The sequence below is a fragment of the Diceros bicornis genome, chromosome 2 (assembly GCF_020826845.1).
Source record: "Diceros bicornis minor isolate mBicDic1 chromosome 2, mDicBic1.mat.cur, whole genome shotgun sequence".
In the NCBI taxonomy this organism is placed as follows: Eukaryota; Metazoa; Chordata; class Mammalia; order Perissodactyla; family Rhinocerotidae; genus Diceros; species Diceros bicornis.
In genome coordinates this window covers 80,968,061-80,986,046 of record NC_080741.1, presented here as the reverse complement: position 1 = coordinate 80,986,046, position 17,986 = coordinate 80,968,061, and the positions used below count along the sequence as shown (strand labels likewise).

The 17,986-nt window shown below is 42.8% G+C and overlaps 1 protein-coding gene and 1 long non-coding RNA gene across 3 annotated transcripts in view; one reads left to right on the top strand and one right to left on the bottom strand.

The window, feature by feature from the left end:
- Positions 1 to 17,986, bottom strand: part of PDZRN3 (PDZ domain containing ring finger 3) — a 230,744-nt gene that overhangs the window by 20,668 nt on the left and 192,090 nt on the right. For both annotated transcript variants that reach the window (XM_058563691.1, XM_058563700.1), the window contains one exon: positions 1,720 to 1,967. In XM_058563691.1, the coding sequence (XP_058419674.1) occupies positions 1,720 to 1,967 (248 nt within the window). The remainder of the gene's footprint in view (positions 1 to 1,719; positions 1,968 to 17,986) is intronic.
- The window catches only part of LOC131419046 (uncharacterized), a 319,591-nt gene that overhangs the window by 259,402 nt on the left and 42,203 nt on the right, over positions 1 to 17,986 (top strand). The window lies entirely within an intron of this gene.

Here is a 17,986-nt window from a genome sequence, read left to right as displayed (position 1 = left end):
GGACTCTTCTGACATTTCTCAAGTTGCCCCTTGGGGATAAGTCATGTCATGTTAACTAGACTTAAGAGGAAATTAGGGGTTTGGCTTTTAAAAGGCCCATCACCATGACAGTTCAACATCTGAGAGTCAGGAGTAGCCTTAAAGGCCTCATCAATAATGAGAGGCAGTTTTGGTCTATAATGTCAAATAACTGGCTTGAACGGTTGTATGCAGTGAATTGGCCACTTGTTTCATAGGATCAACTGGGATGCTACAGAGTATCGTGGTTAAGAGCTGGGAGTTCAGGTAAGACAGACCTGCCTTCCAATCCAGCTGCCAACAAGCTGAGTAGAACTAGTCAGTCTGCAATTCCTCATTGTATAGAAGAGACGGTCGTGAGAAATAAATGGGATAACAGTTCTCTGCACACTGCCTTGCACACTGTGAGTGAATGTCAGATGGGTGCCCCCTCCTCTACCTTTACATGCTGTCAGCTGCAGCCAAATTTACTTTGTCAAGCCTGGGGACTTAGCCCTGGGTGCCGAATGACAGCTAACCATTAAAACCATGGAACAAAAGGCAAGCCCCTGTCTGGAATTTGATGGAACCAACAGGACACGTGTGCTCACTCCAGCTACTGAGTTACTAATAGAAATCCAATGGGTATCGCTTGGAGGTTTTCCCTAGAAGAGGTGAAAATCCCCTTTGAAACAATGCATCGAGTCAATGCTCTGAACCAGGAGCAAGATGGGAAGAGACGGGAGTAGCTCTAATGTCAGCCAGAGAGACTGGCGGGGGGAAGTAGACATCTTGCCTTCAGATGTGCAAAATCACATTTGAAAAGCTATATTAAACTGGGCGAAGCCAGGGGTCTATCTCAGGAATTTCTTGTTCTTTATTTTTCCCTAAATATTTTACATCAGTCACTAAATTAACATCGACTGCCGCTATCATTTGAGTGCTTACCATATGCCATGCTGAGAACTTTCCATACATTATTTCATTTAATCCTTCAACAATCCTGTGAGACAGGTACTATTATCATCCCCATTTTGATAAAGAAAAAATAAAGCCCAGGGAAATAAATTACCCAAGTTGCGTGGCTAGACATTAGTTTGAGCGTCAGGTTTGTCTGACTTGAAGGCTTAAAGGCTTGAAGGCTCTGAACTACTCTGTCTCGGCAGAAAGCAAGGTAAGAGGAGAGTCGTGTGTAAAGTAATTAATGCGGCGCGTGGGATCACAGCTGTTCCTTCATTGGTAAATGCAGTACTTATATGGGGCACATGTGGGCTTATTACACAGATCTAGGTTTGAAATGAGACCCAAGAAAGCAGAATGCACAACCTTCAGGGCTTTCTTTTCACTCCCAACTTACTTTGTTGTCTATGTAAAAGAACCATCAGCATTCCCTCTAGTTATAACGACAAAACCTTCACATTACCATTTGCAGTGATTAAATTTTATTCTGAAACAATTTTACAACATTTGTAAGTAATTTTGTTCTTAGAATGTAATTTGACTAACTCTGCTCCAGGGTTATAATAAAGTAATTAATATGTCGGAGCAGTTTTGAACAGGATTCAATTTATTGCCTCTATAAACAATAAAGTTAAACATGGGCAACTTGGAGGAAAATTATAAGGCGCATTAATTTTTTTTACCACACGGAAGGGAAAAAACCAACTTCATCACACTTCTTTACCACACTTAACAGACGTGATGCACAATCACGTTACTTACTCCTCTGGCAAGAGATAGGGATCCAACACGGGCGGGGTGGGAGAGGACATCTTAGTGAGAGCCATGATGTGCTCAAAGGTGATGTCAGTCTGGGTTCCTGTGTCCACCAGCTGCGACTCTGACGGAGGCGTGAACATTTTGGTCCGCGGCGTCCTCCTCAGCACCTGTACCACGATGGGCTCCTTGGCTGTCTTGAAAGCCTCCACAGCCTGGTCATGAGTTGCTCTGGATAAGTCTTTACCATTGACCTGTTGAAAAACATTTAGGATGGGATCGGATTATAATTAGGCAGAAGCTGGCAAGACTGACACGTGGATTGACTGTTTTCCTGTGTAAGCAGCTAAAAGGAAGAACAACATGGGGCTGTCAGAGAACTTCAGTTCTCTATGTTTTAGGTTTCCCAAGGAATGCCTGGTGGGAAGAGGGTGGGTTTGGAGGTATACAGATCTGGCATTAAATAATAAATCTCACAGCAGGGAAGTCTTGGCTTCCTACTGGAATATCTTTAACACAATTTCATCACCTGCTAATCTTGCCTGTGAGAGAAAAGAGCAGCATCAGGCTCAGAGCCTTTATCAGGCAATAATAGCTAACTAGAAATTAATTACATTGTTATGGCGTGTCTTTTTCCAGTATGCATCAGGTGACATTAGTTTTCCTTTTATGGAAGTGATATGAAGTTTCCTTTTTTAAATGAATTCCTTTGCTTTTCTTTAAAAATCAATTGAAAATATTACGTAAATGATAATACAGGCCATAGGTGGATATGGCAGATATAAGGAGGAACGCAAATGGCTGACGTTTTGGCCGACATTTGGGAAACAATAGCTAGCTTTATTGCTGTGTTGTTTCTTACTGTGCACAGTCCTTTGGTACTGCTGTATCCTCAATACCTGTACTAATTGAGTGCCTAGTGTCTACTGCATGACTTAAATGAAGATCTCTCTTAACAGTTGTCTCATTATAGTCCTGGGAAGTTGGCAGGACCGAAAGTATGTTCATCTCCCTCCTCTACTAGCCTCAAATAAACTGCATGAGATCACCTTGCTAGTTAGTGGTGGGTCAGAATGTTGGATGCTGCATCCAGGAATCTTTCCAATGGTACAATAAAACAATAACTCAACATGGCTATCTTTAGAACAGCTTACACAAAAGGAAATAGAAGCCAGAACCTTATTTCTAGAAAATGAAGTCATTCCAAGTGCCACGGAAGTCCAACTATTTAATTCACTCTCCCCTTTCCAGCCCCCCAGCAAAAGAATATGACATAATGTTCTGATAGTTTGGTAATGTCTAATGGCTGCCCTGCCTGAAAGTTATCAGGCTCTGAAATATTTCAATATTATTCCACAAGCACTTGGTTTGCTTTTTAAAGTCAAATATAAAATGATGGTATAGGAATCATATTTTGCAGAATATATGTCTGCATAAGTTCCTCAGCTTCTCAAATCTCTGGAGAGCAACACTCACAAATTCATGTCACTTAACATAGGAGTTCCTGAATTTAAATCTCTTAGATTAATATTCCATTCTTTCAATATGCATGTTTTTAGCATTTATGTATAAACATCAAAACATTGAACCTTTTCCTGTCTGGCAGATACATTCCCCCCCTCAGTATCTTGTACTTCACAGCACACTACAATTAGGTCCATCCTCTGAGGTAGAGAGCACTTCAGTTGCTCTTTGTCCAAGCAGAACACGAGTATTGATTATGCAGCTGTTTTTCTGTTTTTTTTAAGTCCTTTCACTTCGGCCCTACAGGGACAAGAACTCTCGGGTTGGAGTGCCTTGTAAACAACTGTTGGGATGAAGAAAAGACGTTGGATTCTTTCCGTGTAATGAAGCCCAAATGAATCACGCCAGTGGAGATTATTAATGATTGGGATTCAATCCACTTAAGTAATTTACTCATATTGGGAGGGAGTTAGGCAGAGCGAGAATTCTGGGCTACAAAATGACTCAAGTGCACCAGTAAATCAGTGAATGGCTAAACTACCGAACTCTTAAATCCTCCACCCTGGAGGGTTGGGAACACCAGGGTTTAACACCACAACTGTCTTCACTCTTCCTACTTTGAGAAAAGAATAAAAGGACACAAAGGAATTCTCTCTAGCTTTCCAAACCAGTTGACCATCTTGACCTCTTCCTTGCTCAGAGCCCAGAACACTGAGAGCTTAGGACAGGAGGGAATGAGCGGGGTGTGGGTGGTTAAAAAGCACCTTGCAGTGCCGTGAAATTCATGCTTCGGCAGAACTATCTGAGCCCTATTTTCCAGTAACGTGTGACACCAAGAGTCAAATAATATAGGAATTTACAATGTGATAGTAAATTTGTCCCTGGGTTAAATTAATGCCACAGACAGCACCCTTAGGAGATGTGGGTGTGGTCAATGCCAGCTAGCCACACTGGTCTTCTACCCTTGCTAGTCACTGGGGATGGCTTATCCCAAAGGCAGAATTACCTACAGTGAACTCAGACATTAAAAAGTTTGAATGGGTCCTGCAAGACATGTCAAATCTGCACTTTCTCTATTTATATATAAACACGAGGCCTTTTGCCAAAAGGGAATGAACATGGGATTTCCTTCCAGGAGTCTACCAGTTGTATCTAAAAAGGAATCCATCCTAGGAATCTTTACTTTTTACACATACAATTAGGTCTTGCAGATACCACAGCTGACCAGGTATCTGGTCAGGAAGTGCCCCTCCTTGTTCCCCCTGCTTCCTCTCTACTAAGAGAGCTCGGATTTTGTTTCCTTTCCACTCGATGAGAGAGCATTCCCTCCAGGGGGACTTGAGGTGTAGGTTTGATTGGCTTTAGCCTATCCAGTGGATTTGGTCTTGCTACTTTTGCCTAGTGATGGATTTAGGCAGGGCCATGCAACGTAATTCTGGCTGACAGGATAGGATGGGGATCTGCTAGGGAACTTTGAGGTTTTGTTCATTCTTAAAATAGCACACGAGGTAGGGATGGCCCTTTTCTGCCTTTGGGGAAGTCATCTGCATGTGTTGCTTGGACTCATGGGAACATCTTGGGATCATGTTGGGAGCCAGTCCCTGAGGCCAAATTAACATACTGAGAGATGCGATGCAGAAAAATGGGAGAACTGGGGTCTCTCATGATTGCATTGAGCAAGTGAACTAACCAAGCTTAGACCCTCTTTAACCCAAAACTTCTTGTCCTATTTGATAGTACATCCCGTATACTTCAGGCTACTTTAACTTGGATCTTCACTACCTGCAGCCCAAAACATCCAAATAGGTGTAAAAATCACACAGATGATTGTAAAATTAGGCAGGAATGTATTCTAATTAGTTCCTAGAGACAACCTTCCATCAGTATAAAAGAATTAATGAAAATGCTTTTCCGATTGGGAGTGCATCTTAATCAGCTCATTTTTATAGAAAAGTGATGGCAACTACTGCTTTACCTGGGTAGATTTTACAAACCAATACTAGAACCACTGAGCGGATGTTTAAATGGTACCTAGAAAATGAACCATGAAGGAGCCGCCTGGATGGGTCTGAGCTGAGAGGACTCTCGGGGGCAAACAGCTCCCCTGTGTCTCAGTGCACAAAACGACAAGGAGCAGGAAGGCGTTTGTGACTCTGTCCCACTTTGGGTATAATTAAAAGGCGTTGCTGCAACAACACTGTAGCATCTCTACTGCCTCGGATGCAGAAAGAGCAGTGGCAAACCAACCCGAAGGGAGGCCTGGACCTTTGGGGTGACTGCGAAATGCTATCTCATTCCACACCAGAACATCACTGCCGCTTATGGCTGAGTCCCACAGAAAGGCATTTCTGACAACTGTGCCCAAGGGAACAATTTCAGCAGCCCAGTGCCATGTATATATGTTAATCAAACACAGTTCAAATAAGCCCCTGCACCAAAACCGGTGACCTCCTTCTGCACAGCTCAGGGATGGGGTGTGCAGGGACTGCTACTCTGGGATCAGACCAGGGCTAGAAACCTGACTGTGGGCAATTTAACTATTCTCTCTGGGTCTCAGTTTCCTCATCTAAAATAAATGTAATTATAGTGTCATGGCTCTTAGGGTTATTCTGAAGTTTAATGAGATTATCTGTTCTAGTACCAAACATGTAAATAATAAGAATTTACTAAGACAGCAGTGCTAACGGGGAACCTATACCAGAATAGTCACCTTTGCCCAGGAGAAAATAATCTGTAAATCAAAGCAGCAAAATGCAGCCTAGTGAGATGGTGTTAAGAGACATTTGTATACTGATAGGCTCCCTGCCCACCTCATGTTCCCGGGCTACCAACATACACGTTAATACTTCCAGTCCTCGAGTTGGGGTTCTCTGGGGGGTGCAACAGATAAATTTTACGAGACTTGACTCCTGCCACACAGGCTTCTTGACAAGGTATTTCAGGGATCATCAGATTCTCTTAAAAGATGATGAGACAAGGCGGGAGTTTACCATCCTAGATGATCCATTTTTGCAGCCAAATTTGTTTTGAATTACCTTGTGCACATAACACTTATTACACTGTCATCTCGGAATCACATCCCCGAGAGACTTAGTGAGGTGACGATTCTGGTGCACCAACAGCCAGCCGAGAATGACACCCTTTATTCCTGGGATTAGCATTACATCCACATTACACAAAACGGTGGCAGTGATGGCTGCAATTACAGACGGAATGCTCATCCAGTGACGTTTGGCCCGGTCAAATTAAATATCATTAACTCGCCCAATTGAGCAGATTGCTTTTAAAACAGTTTATGCAGCTCTAAAACCAAGTAAATGAAATGTTTTGGAACAAGAAATGCTGATTGCAAACTTTATTATAAATTAAAGGCTTAAGTTATTCACCTAAGGCTCTGGCTGGTCCCCTGGGACTTAGGTGCAATTATGGTGAAAATTCAATCAGCTTGTCTCAAGGCAAATATCGCTGCCGCAAATATGACACGACACTAAGGGCCCTTAAATAGGTCCTTTAGCGTAAGGTCTCCTGTGACAAGACAGTTATGCTGAGAGTGTGGAATGATTCCCACCTGGGTCCATTTAGGCCTGGGTGACATGCCTGCTGCTTTTCGTGAGGTGCTTGTGACTGTCTTTTCCGTGGCCCTGAGAACCAATGCAAAGCTGGTGGGTTTTTCCATTTGGCGGTAAATTTCACTGACAACTCGATCTGTCCATCTTTCAGTCCTTCATTCATTCAGCAGGTATTTACCAAGGTTATTTAGTGAGACTTGCTCCCCTCTTGGCTGATGGGATGCCACTGGAAGAATTTCTTGAGGAAAAAGGAGACCACAGGACGTGCGAGCCTCTTGAGAAATGGTTGGATGGAATGCACTGTGGGCAGCATTTTACCAAGACATCTAGCAAGGGATCTGATCTGGCCGAGGTGGCCAGACTGCTCTCAGAGACTGGCCACATTGGAACACTCGCTGGGCCCATAACCCAGGAAGAGGCTGCATTTTCAGTGTCGACCTAGAAATACCACTGATGAAACTATAGGTATTGACGATTCCTTTCAAAATAAGAGCCCAGAAAGCTGGCCAAGTTCCCTACAACTTAATTGAAAGAAGTTCAGAATATTTTAAAATATAATATTTGGAAAAGACATTCCATACTCGCTCTGAATTAGAAAATAAGCATTTATGGGAAGACATTTGGTTTTTGAGGATCAGCAGGTCGCAATCACCTCTATTTCCATTACATGTGCAAATGACCCTGGTATAAAGTGCTAATGCAATTTTAAATTCAGCCTACTATAAATTATGCCCCTGGCTAAAACCCAACTTTTATAGGGTTCATTTAATTAAATACAGGGGCAGTGACTTCATTCTGTAAAATATCACACCTATGTTTTCAAACTAATTAAAACTTTGATTGCACTGGAAGCAAGAGATGACAATACACCACATACCGAAAAGTAAAAGGTTTCAAGCCCTGATTTAGGTTGGATTAAAAAAAATCTTTTCTCATTCAGGACAGTCCTGTCTGTCTTAATTTATTTCAAATTTATAGTCTGCTCCGGGGCTCGATAAAGGGAAGGCCAACTTATCTAAAATGTAGGTATTATGGTAGTTAAAAAGGAATATGAGTCGTAATGAACAAATGGTGTTCAAATTAATGTGTTTTTGTGGAAAGCACTCACTTCAGAGATGTGTAGGTATAAATAGACTACACCTACATAGATCTCAATTCCTAGGTAGTAAAAACTTCAATTTGTACGAGTACACTTGGTTTCTAACAGGGATGCAGTGGGGTTTTGTCCATGGTCATTTCTAAATGCGTCCTGAGGTTATTTCCCTAGATTTGGAATTTCTATAACCGGAAGATCCCCTCCTTACTGCATTCTGAGCACCCTGCACAGATGAATTTATAGCCTGGGTAATTTTGCTGTTAGAGGAATCTTCCTTGTGTCTAACTTAAGTACTTATCTCACCTTTTAAAAACTTTACTTTTTATCCTAAATATAGACTATACCTGGCTACGACCCTCTGAATAATAAAATAGGTGACATATCTTAAAGAAACAGAGGCTAAAAATCAGATACGTACTTAGATTTAAATTTTAGTCCTAAAATATGATAAGATGCTTTCTTCTCAGGTAAAAATCCTACCTTAATCAACAATATCTTGCTTATGTCCTTTTGGAAGCCTGGATGTCATCACCCCAAAATCTCACTTTAAGTCATGGCATCCAAATGCCATTCAACTACAATATATTTGAATCACTTTGCATCTTAAAATTAATGTCCACATTTTTACTATCTTAAAGGTGGTGAGTACATGGAAACAAGGTGTTTCTAGAGCTAAATCTCCCTACTTTCTACGTCTCCCAAGTTCTTCTTTAGAACTCGTGTCTTTTCCAGTTGTATATTTAATTCCTCTGGAGGAGGAACTGGTCTCAGGTTCCAAGTCAGTTAAATTTGGTCTGTTATATTCCACAGTACATCATTGTTTATCCCTGGAAGACATTTTGCAAATACCTTCAACCATCCTTGCCCTTCTCTCATTCCTTCTTAGTTATCCCGAAACACCCAGACAAATCTCTCTAATCCAGGCAGCTGCCTCCCCATTTCTACACATGCGTTTAGAGATGCTGGAGAACATTCACACAGTTAAGATGTCACCAAGTCAAATGAGCTCTTACCCTTCACAGCTTCTTCTTGATGTGTAGTTACACAGTTAGTTGTTTTTCTCTGGCTTGACTATATTTTCCCACCAGGCCCTAAGCTCCATGAGGGCAAGAACTGTGTGTTTTATTCACCACGTTACACCCAGAGCTTAGTATAGCAGCTGGCATGCAGCAGGCTCGCGAATATTTATCCCGAGTCACCTGTTCACTCGTTTGTAGACAGCCACATTCCCTCTTGAGCACATTTGTTTGAATTTCATGGTACTTTTTACTCTTAAAACAAAAACTCAACATTTTCTGCTCTGTGAACTTATATGTGTAGCTAAGTATAACACAAACCTGATTGAGTCTACTTCATAATTTTCAGATTCCAAACAAGAATTAAACGTGTTATATTTTATGTATTTTTTACATACACATATATTGGGTAAGACACGTATTTGATTTTCAATTTATACTGCACCATTTCTCAGTGTGATCATCATGGTATCAAGGAAAGTATCCTGTGCTTTTTGGAGAACGGAAAAAAGGAGGTCCAGAAAGGTCGTGGAGCATCTGCAAAGGAATGAGGGGCTCTAGCTAAGCTCTGGGAGTCTCTGGGTTCTGTACTGTGGATGACAGGGTGGGGCCACTTCAAGTGCAAACAGAAAACCTTGCCAATATAGAGGAAAGAGAGAAGAAATACCAAATTTGTAGACCTCACAGAAAATCAGAACAGGCAAAATGGCTTCTTTCTCAGACAATTCGCTCCTCTCTCTCTGCTCTCCATCCCCCTCTCCCTTTCTGTCTCCAGGATCACTGCTTATGGTTGTGTGGGCTGAGCTGTGAGCAAGGTACCCAGGCAAGGAGGTGAGTACTGTGGGTGGGCTACAGGTCGTGTCCTCCCAGAGGAAGTGGGGAGGTCTTTTTCTAACTCACACTCAAGTGTCGGACAGGCTGGCAGTGGTCCCGCTTTGGGCTGTCCAGGGCAGGAGACTGGTGTAGTGGAAGCGTGTGACGACTTGGCTTATGGACACTTGCATTTGAGCCCTGGACACATGGAGGGGACTGCTGGGTGCTCAGTTACCTCATCCCTACACCAAAAGGGTTTTAACAAGGTGTTCTCCCTGAGTACTTGCAGGTTGAACAGTCTGAGAAAGAACAGAGCTGCTTCTCTGTGCTTCACTGCTCACCTTGGCATCTAATGAGTGGCCAGAATACTTGAAGTAAAATGCTGGCGTTTGACACTGCAATCATAATGCCAGCAGTGGCGCAGCACTCCCTCTGTGCCAGACTAGGACTGATTCTAAACATTCTGCATACATTTACTCATGCAATCTTCACATGAGGGAGGTGCTGCTATCATCACCATTTTACAGATGAAATCAAGAGGCACAGAGAGCGTCTGTGCATCTGCAGACAGTCCATCCAAGATAACGGTGCCTTTCACCTTGAACTGGGAGATGCACGCTTAGTTCAGAAGTAGTGCTGCTTCTTTCTACATGTTGATTTTATTGCCTTTAACGATCCATATTGGCATTATCTCCTACTGTAACAGCAAATACAGCCACAAATCGAAGGAAGAAGGAGTGCTTAGGTTTTTGCAAGCATCACACCCAAAGCCTTATGGAAACCGTTTTATTATGTCATTTCCATCTCCCTGGTGTAAACTTCATATTGGTCTCATAAATATCTCATATAAACTTAAATCTGTTAGCTGTTTTCCTCCAAGACTAGAGGGCTGGCTGGAATAAAATTTCTACCCTCAAGTCTCTAAGCATCAGAGAAAGGACACATAGGAAGATTACTCCATTGACAGAACTGTTGTCACACAGAACTTAAAAGAATGTTTAATGATGTTTTATGCCACCACAGTCATTTAAGTTTCAAATCAGGAGAAGATTCTAAGAGCTACTGCATGGAGATGAGCAAGAACAGATAGGAGTCCCATGCGTGATGAGGGTCCATCTTTAAGGTTGAAAGCTTCAGCTCTAGGGTTTGATTGCCTCAGTTTAAATGCAGGCTGTTTCACTTATGGGTTGTATCACCTTTAGCATGTTAACCTCTTGGTGCCTCAGTTTTCTTATCTGTAAAGTGGGTTAACAGCAGGACCTAACTCACTGGGTTTCTGTTAGAATTAATTAGGTTATGCATAGAAAGTAGTTAGGGTTCATGCCCTGGCACACAGTGAGTGCTCAATAAATGTTAGCTATCTATTCTCAGTCATTCGAAGAACTATTAGGGACCCCACTATGCGCCAGGCACTGATAAAGTGGTAATCAAGGCTCAGTAACACGCCTGAGACGGAGCACTGTCGAGGCTCTGGGGTGAGACACACAGGGGTCTGAATCCGTGCTCTGCCATGTGCCAGATGTGTGACTTTGGGTCAATTACTCTATCCTACTTCTTTGTGCCTCAGTGTCCTCAACTGAAAATGGGTATTAAAGGACTTACCGCCGGGGGTTTCTGGGACAATTAAACAGTTTAATTAAAGGAAAACTCTTAGCACAAGGCCCAGTGTCAGCCGTTGTTTTCACCCTACAAACTCGGACAAGTTCCCTCCTCCCCCTGTGCCTCATCTGTAAACAGAGTTGTGAAGTCTCGCTGTAAAGGGCTTAGAGGGGGTCTGGCTCCTACTCTGCAGGCGACACTGGCCCGGATGTGGGCTCCTAAACATTCCAGCTGCCAAACTGCAGTAAAAACTTTACTCCAAATAAATCACATAAGAACACCCATAAAAAGAAGTGATGTTACACTCATGCCTGTGGGAAGGATGCCTGTTCTGGTTCCTAGCTCCATCTCAAGGATGTAATACCCTGAACTCCTTGTCCTGGTGTTTGCGCGGTGCCAGGGACTGCCCTTCACACACGTGATTCCATCCCATCTTCACAATAAGAAGGTCAATGGGAAAGTCAACGGTACCGTTTTTACAGATGAGAATAATAAAAGCCCGTGGAGCTTAGCAGCTTCCTAGAAGTTGAGCAGCTCATGAGCAGTGGAGGTGGGGTTTGAACCGTGGCTGCCCCACTTCAGGTGCATGCTCTGACCCTCCAACCGTTGAGCTACACAGCAAGAGCACTGTTATCTGACCTCAGCCCTGAACAAAAGAGAAGGTTAGGTGTTAACAGGTGATTATATGATCCCAAGATGGGGGAGTGGAGAGAAGAAGAACAGTCTGATGAGCGAGAGGTGGGCCCCAGATGAGGAAGAATGCTCAGGTGAGAAGAACAAAGATGCTCACCAAAGGAGGACGTTCACTGTCCGTGCCTTGGTGGGAATCGGTGAGCTCGGCCATGCTGAACCACGCTGGCTAAGCCACTGCCCTTTGCCGGGAACTCACCGTGATAATGGTACCATGTTTAACGGGCAGAGTGGAGAAAATACTAGTTTTGGATATTCACTAACCAACCTCTTCCTACTTAATTGCAGAGAAGCTGAAAGCAGAGGGGAATCTATTTTTTTCTCACTAAGTTGTCTCATCAAATTTTAGCATGTCTGTCCCACAAATGTCCTAAGGCATTTTGTGAAACTCTGGCAATGGAACACCATTTAAAATAGTCCAATTAGGGAAAAAGTAACCTTAGTCTTTTGTTAAAACAGAAAACTCTTGAGCAGGAAGGTAGCAAGCAGCATCAGACATTTAGAAGCCCTTGAATCCTAAAGAGGGGCCAGGCCAAGAAAGCAAATTTTGAAAAATGCTTATTGGCCCTAACGGCCTGTGCTTTATTTGCCCCTCTTGACAAGACTATGAAATTTCCTAACTATCTTTAAACAACGTGAAGGTCAGGTAACAAACCAATGAATGCCAGGAAAACTCAAACCTAAAGTTGATCCTACCATCAAGTACCTTTAGCCTTTGGATGATATTTTGAATTCTTCCCTGGTGTAGAAGAATGGTGTTTAAAAATGCTATTTAGGGCCAGCCCCAATGAGCTAGTGGTTCAAGTTCAGCACACTCCACTTCGACGACCCAGGTTCGGTTCCCTGGCTTGGAACCACTCTACTCATCTGTCAGTGGCTATGCTGTGGCAGCAGCTCACATAAAAAATTTTTTTTTAAAAAGAGGAAGATTGGCAACAGATGTTAGCTCAGGGCAAATCTTCTCCAGCAAAAAAAAAAAAAAAAAAAGCTATTTAGGAAATTGGAGGTACTTAAGAAGATATATCCTGATTTATTTAGAAAGTTGATCATGGACAAGCCAACTAATGATTACTATTATATGAAAACAAAAGAAAAACTAGTCCATTCTCTCAACATTCAGGGGTAGTTTTATTTTCATATTGTCACCAGGCCCTTTTCAACTGATTTTTTTCTTAAACCACTGGGACCATAGTTTAATATTTACAGCATTTTCTTCAAGGATCCCATCCAGTCATTTTGATGGAAGTTTTACTAAATTGTCTGTAAATCATAAGATCAACTAGTTGGCAATGCAGGAGCCAAAATTAGTTTTCATCTAAGTGATATACATCATAATTTTGTTTCTTTTGGTAGAAAACAGAAAACAAACAAAACAGAAAAAAGATTCCAAACCACTGTTGAGGTTACACTAAAAGTTTGAGGAACAGATCCATAAGAGCTGGGAGATTCTATCTTTTACTTCTTTGAATGAATAATGTTGTCTAACACTTTGAGTATTTTCTATGTACACTGCACTATACTTAGGCATTTTATATTCAATTGTTTATTCATGTGCTTATTGGTCTAGTAAATATTGAGAATGACTTTGTGCCCAATACCCTGCCTGGGGTTGCCCATGCACTGGTAAGCAAAACTAGAACTGGGAGCTGCCCCCAGAAGTTCACAGTCCAGTAAAGAAGACAGATGCTAATAATCCCACAACTGAGGGAAGGAAAGAGAACCTGGCTGGGGTAGGGGGGAAGGTGTTGGGAAGAGGGGGCTCCCCTAAGGAAAAGATGTTGAGCACAAATCAGAAGAATAGACAAGATTTATGGGAGAGGAAAAGAGAAGAGAGTATTCCAGACACAGGGAGCAGCATGTGCAAAGGTCCTGGGGTTGGAGGAAACCAGGTGCACATGAGGGTCAGGATAGGTGGAATACAGACTGTGACGTGACAAGACCGGAGGGGTGGGCAGGCACAGACCACGCTGACTCTTGGAGGCCACAGATAGGACTTTGATTTTGAGATGATGTAAGAGTGGGGGTGTACAATTGACAGGACTAAGAGGATACGTGTTCAGGTTTGCATCTCAGAAACATGATCATAGTAGCTGGCTACTGTGTGAAGAATGGACTGGAAGAGACTAGGAAGGAGGCATCTGAAGTGGCCCAAGCAGAGCAAAGAGATATTGAGGAGTGGCGCCCGCCCCACCACTGTGTGAGTTATTCCCCTTTTCACAGAAAGCCGAGACTCCAGAGCGTTAAGTGACTTGCCTAAGGCTTATATACTATTACAAAGCAGTTTGGGGAGCTTGAACTTGGTTTCCTACCTCCAAATACAGCATTCTTGGCTAAGCTAAAATACCTGTTGAGGTGTGAATATCAAGGAAAAACAAATGCAAGTAGCAAATTTCACAAACTTGAAATGAATCAAGACATAGGCAGGCGCTAGGCTTCTTGAGAACTCGCTGTTCTACTAGTTGATCCCCTGAGGACAGGCTCTCTGTAATGGTCAGGATCCAAGTCACTATCCCTTCTTGGCGGCTTTGCTCACAAGTACACGCGGGCAGTGAGGGGACCATGACACCACCTGCTGCCCCTGCCCCACCTAGGCTGCTCCTTATTGCCGGAGACTCTGCTTCCTCAGACTCTGGGATCCCACAGCTCCACCCTTTGCTGGAAAACCAGGAGGTTAGATTACAGGAGGAAGAATGGTTTATTCTGCCAATTGATTAAAAAAGCCACTCAATTTGGGGCCGGCTGGGTGGCACAAGCAGTTAAGTGCGCGCACTCCGCTGCGGCTGCCCGGGGTTCACCGGTTTGGACCCCGGGCGTGCACGGACACACTGCTTGGCAAGCCATGCTGGGGCTGCGTCCCATATAAAGTGGAGGAAGATGGGCACGGATGTTAGCCCAGGGCCAATCTTCCTCAGCAAAAAAAAAAAAAAAAAAAAGAGGAGGACTGGCATCAGATGTTAGCTCAGTGGTGATCTTCCTCACAAAAAAAAAAAGCCACTCAATCTTATACGTCAACAACCCCTTCTGCAAAATGGGACTCACATTCCGCAGCCTCAACAGGGGAGCTCCACCCACTGGTTCCTACATCTCTTTGTTCTTCACACGGGCTGTCCCACGCTGTTGGTGATTTAGAACTGTATCAAAAAATCCAAACAGCACCCCTTCACAGAATTCCTGGATTTTTAGTTTTGACTTTTACTGGACAGCAACAGTTTAAAGTGGTATATGAGGGTAATTGTCAGCATTTGCATTACGAAAATCTTCCTCATCTTCTTTTGCCTCCTAATTCTCCCCACGAAGAACAGTGCAGAATTGAAGTCCGCAGTCAGCAGCACAGCCCGTGTTGTTCACGCGTCTCAGTGCGGGGGGCCAGACTCCGTGTTTTATGCCACAGGATCATTTTGGAGAGTGATGCCGTGTGTGTGGTGCTGGGGAGAGGGTGCCATTTCAGTGCTTATCTAGCTGACATGATTAAAGTACAAAAACTAACCTTGTGTTTGTCCTGAACCTTGACAAATTCTCTATTTTTAATTGTTAATTATTCCTTGATTTGTTGAGGAAATTGAGGTTAAAGGAGAAAATATGTGCCTCTTTTTATACTGAGTTAAGATGTATTTCTAAATTTGAATAAAATTTCTAAAAGACAAAACACTTCATCCTACCAGCTCACATTTCACCTGTAATATGTATGATTGTCCACTTAGGAGTGCTTACATACAATAATGAATCCAGAGATATCTTTATTGGATTGCCAAATATTCGTAGTTCGCTGAGACCCTCCCTTGCGACCAGAGACCAGGGACAACTTTATATCAATAGATAGAATTTATACAAAGTTATCTCCACTGGAATATGCAGTTATCTAATGGTCACTGTGAGAACTTAACGCAGAATTCTAGAAATATTGGCTTTGAAAGAAGAGCCAGTGGAAGTGAGCAGGAATGCCTGACTCCGGAGATGTCTGCCGTGGAAGAGACAGAAACTGGGAAGGTTTAGAACCTTTATGAGTCAAAAGTAAACTTAAGTTGGTACTTCTTTCTCCAAGATTTATAGATGTGATTTATAAATGGCGCAAAAGGAATAATGATGACATCCCAGGATATTTATCACCTCTAAAATAGGAAACAAAATGACTCTCCCTCTTGACTTCACAGGCACTGAAGGGCTTTAAAATATGACCACATTATAATAATCGATCTTCGCTTTTTTGGTGATTAAATTCTGGGCAATAGGAATGGCAGAATAATTACATATTTTAGCTGCAAAGAACACCTAGCATATACGAGATCCGTGATAAGTTTGCTGAACTGAACAGAAATAAAAAACAAAATTAAAGATGATTGTGGAAAGTATGAACTCACAGCCTTTCTAGAAACAATTCCACAATCCCCTGCTCCGACAATTCTGTCACATCCTGGGAGCCAGAACTATTTCCCCAAATCCTTTCAGACCCCATGGACACTCGGTTAAAATTCCTTCACTTCATTTCCTTGCTCTCAGTTTTGGTTACATGGAAGCATCACATCAGAGTAGCGGGTCCTTCAGACATCCCTCTGACCCTCAGGTCCAGCAGGGGACAGAGAGACGGACCCCTCGCCTGTGGCCACCGGGAGAAACTTTGTTTAGATGACAAAATAACCTTGAGCATATTCCAGCGAAGTGAGCCGCGGAATACTGCAATACTCTCAAGGGAGGTTGGCCAAAGCACAATTGTGAAATCTCTCCTCTGCTGTCGAATTGTTAGAAAGTTTTAATAATGAAGCTAATGGGGTTGCTTTTGTGAGAGGAAGGAGAATAAAACTGTTTGTAGGGGCCCAGGAATTAGCGTGTGGACTCCAGTCTCTACGACAGAGAAGAACCTGAAGGATTTTCTAAGATGATTTATTAGACATGGAGAGAATTTGCTAGAAATCTACTAGGAGCAAATCATCTGGCAAGGAATTAATGAACCAAACAAAACACTTGATAATACAGTTAGAATATAAGAAAATGTAGGGGTTTTCCAGAAAGAGAAAGGGAGAGAAATATGTGTATATGATTTTGATTATGTCAAACTTAAAGCTGGAAAAAGAATGTAACAAATTTTTTAAAGAGTAAAGTTATCAGAGAGGAGAGGGAGACGACTGGGGTGATATCTGTAGTTCTGAGGCTTCAGTATAGTTAGCAAGTGTGCCCAGCTGGGTGGAAATACACTCACAGCTATGTTTCAGCAAAATGGTGTGTGGGTCTGAGAAAAGGAAAGAAATGAGAACGCTGGCGGCGAGAATATGGACCCCCATCACACGGAGCGGCAGAGGGCAGCCACAGGAGCACGCTGTTTTTCTTTAGTTGCTTTAGGCAACAGTTAAGATTTCTCCCCGCTTTTGTTTGGGTCAAGGATTTTTCCTTTAAGCCTTTTCTTAGTTGAGTTAGAAACCAAGAATCTGGAGCTCTCGAAGCTTCTCTTTGACCTCATTTCATCCTGCCTCACGGATGAACTCGCTGAAAAACGTGTTTTGCAGTGGTAACATCCGCTGTGTGTGTCCAGAGGAAATTTCTGGCCGTATACTTGTCCTAACTGCTATCTTAGGCTTGGCATACAGCCTCTATCTGCGTGTAATATAGACTGCTTTTTATTTATATGAATGCTTAACTCTAAATATATATATATATTTTTGCTCTTTTTGTTTTTTTGTGAGGAAGATCAGCCCTGAGCTAACATCTGCCAGTCCTCCTCTTTTTGCTGAGGAAGACTGGCCCTGAGCTAACATCCGTGCCCACCTTCCTCCACTTTATGTGGGAGGCCACCACAGCATGGCCTGACAAGTGGCGCGTCGGTGCGCGCCCGGGATCCGAACCCGGGCCGCCAGCAGCGGAGCACGTGCACTCAACCACTACGCCACTGGCCCGGCCCCTAAATATATATTTTAAAAAAATTGTAATTGGAAAACATATGTTCCCTCAACCCCTTCATTAGCTTTTTAGTTTGGAGGGAACATGGTTAACATTTTTAATGCTCTCCCAAAACATTTCTTCTGTTAAATTTATGT